Below are 1,514 nucleotides of genomic sequence, written 5' to 3' on the forward strand. Positions count from 1 at the left end.
CTACACAGAAATAATAGCTTATACTTGCCTGCCAAAATGATAAAATCGGACATAATTAAAAGTGAAGCCATAACATAAACCTTTAGGGGTGCTGGATCGTTTGGGAGAGTTCTTTGTTTGCACGATGAGCAGCAATATCAGCTGAAGTTGTCACTACCTCACAATACATGTTATCATGTACCTTAATTCTAATGTATGATGGATTTAAAGGTGTCCATGTTAGAATGATTTTGCAGCCGGCTGGAAGAAATGGCACAAAGATGGAATTAATGGAACCACCAAGCAAATATCTGCCAATGTGAACAGTAACAGCAGTGATTCAAAACTACTTCAGTTTGTGGCTATAACTGTTTATTCCCCCTAATTATTCTATGAGGAATGATTACTGCAGATCAAACTTTTACCTCCCTCCCATGTGGTTTTCTTTCCACCCTCCAGATCTTTTACATGAATCCTCGGTATATCCTGTTTATTCACCTGGTGATCAACGACATGGTCCAAGTGACCCTGTCCGTCGCCCTATTCATCATCACCTACATCAGCCAAATAAATGTCTCCATCTGCTGCATCTTACTCCTGATTGCTATGTTCACCACTGAAAACACCCCTCTGAACCTGGCTTGCATGGCAGTAGAGTGCTACATCGCCGTCTGCTTCCCCCTTCGCCACGTGCAGATCTGCACCGTCAGGAGAACGTTAAAGTTGATTGATTTAATCTGGGGCACAAGCACGTTGTCTGTTCTTCCTGATCTGTTTATCACTTTGGCCACAGAGCCACTGGACTTCTTTAAGTCCCAGTTGTACTGTCTCCCGGATGTTATATTTCGAAACCCTCACATTGTCAAAAAGAGGGATATTACCTATATTATATATCTGGTTATAGTTTGGCTTGTTATCTTTTACACTTACTTCAGGATACTGATCACTGCAAAAACAGCCAGCAAGGATGCTAAAAAGGCCAGAAACACAATTCTTCTCCATGGCTGTCAGGTGCTGTTGTGTATGGCAACATACGTAGGAACCCTGTTGCAAACCACCCTGACACTATGGTTTCCCAACAATTACACACTTGACTGTCTGTTCGCTTGTTATATTATAATACACATCCTGCCCCGATCCATTAGTTCAATCATTTATGGAGTACGAGACAAAACTTTCAGGAGATATTTAAAAAGATATCTGGAATGTAAAGCGAGCCCACAGTAGGCATCACTTCACACAGGAATTTTAAAAACCTTTACTCTGTTAAGATGGAAACGACATGTTTAATCAAAACTGACCACATAGTCAAACCGAGTTAGTAAGTTCCTGAATTTGTCCTTTTTGTAATGTTTATTAAATTACAAAGAAGTTAATTGTCAATATATAAAATCAGAGCTGGGCATAAAACCTTCACTCCTGTTTTGTTATCGACTGAAAATCTTCTTGCTGCCCTTGACAATAAACTATTTAAATTAGGGCTGCAATGAAGAATTAGCGTGCTGTTCAATCTGCAGATTTAGTTTTAGTTGTAT

The 1,514-nt window shown here is 39.8% G+C and overlaps 1 protein-coding gene across 1 annotated transcript; it reads left to right on the forward strand.

Moving 5' to 3' along the window:
- Positions 1–357: 357 nt before the first annotated feature.
- LOC109954034 (olfactory receptor 51E1-like) lies at positions 358–1,206 on the forward strand. The gene has a single exon (XM_020589457.1). The coding sequence runs from the start codon at positions 379–381 to the stop codon at positions 1,204–1,206; it is 828 nt and encodes a 275-aa protein (XP_020445113.1). The 5' UTR covers positions 358–378.
- Positions 1,207–1,514: the final 308 nt, after the last annotated feature.

This window comes from Monopterus albus, unplaced genomic scaffold (assembly GCF_001952655.1).
Source record: "Monopterus albus unplaced genomic scaffold, M_albus_1.0 scaffold2711.1, whole genome shotgun sequence".
In the NCBI taxonomy this organism is placed as follows: domain Eukaryota; kingdom Metazoa; phylum Chordata; class Actinopteri; order Synbranchiformes; family Synbranchidae; genus Monopterus; species Monopterus albus.

What these genes read in the sequence shown, in the direction of transcription:
- LOC109954034 (XM_020589457.1), top strand. Translation starts at nt 379, where the DNA reads ATGATTACTGCAGATCAAACTTTTACCTCCCTCCCATGTGGTTTTCTT.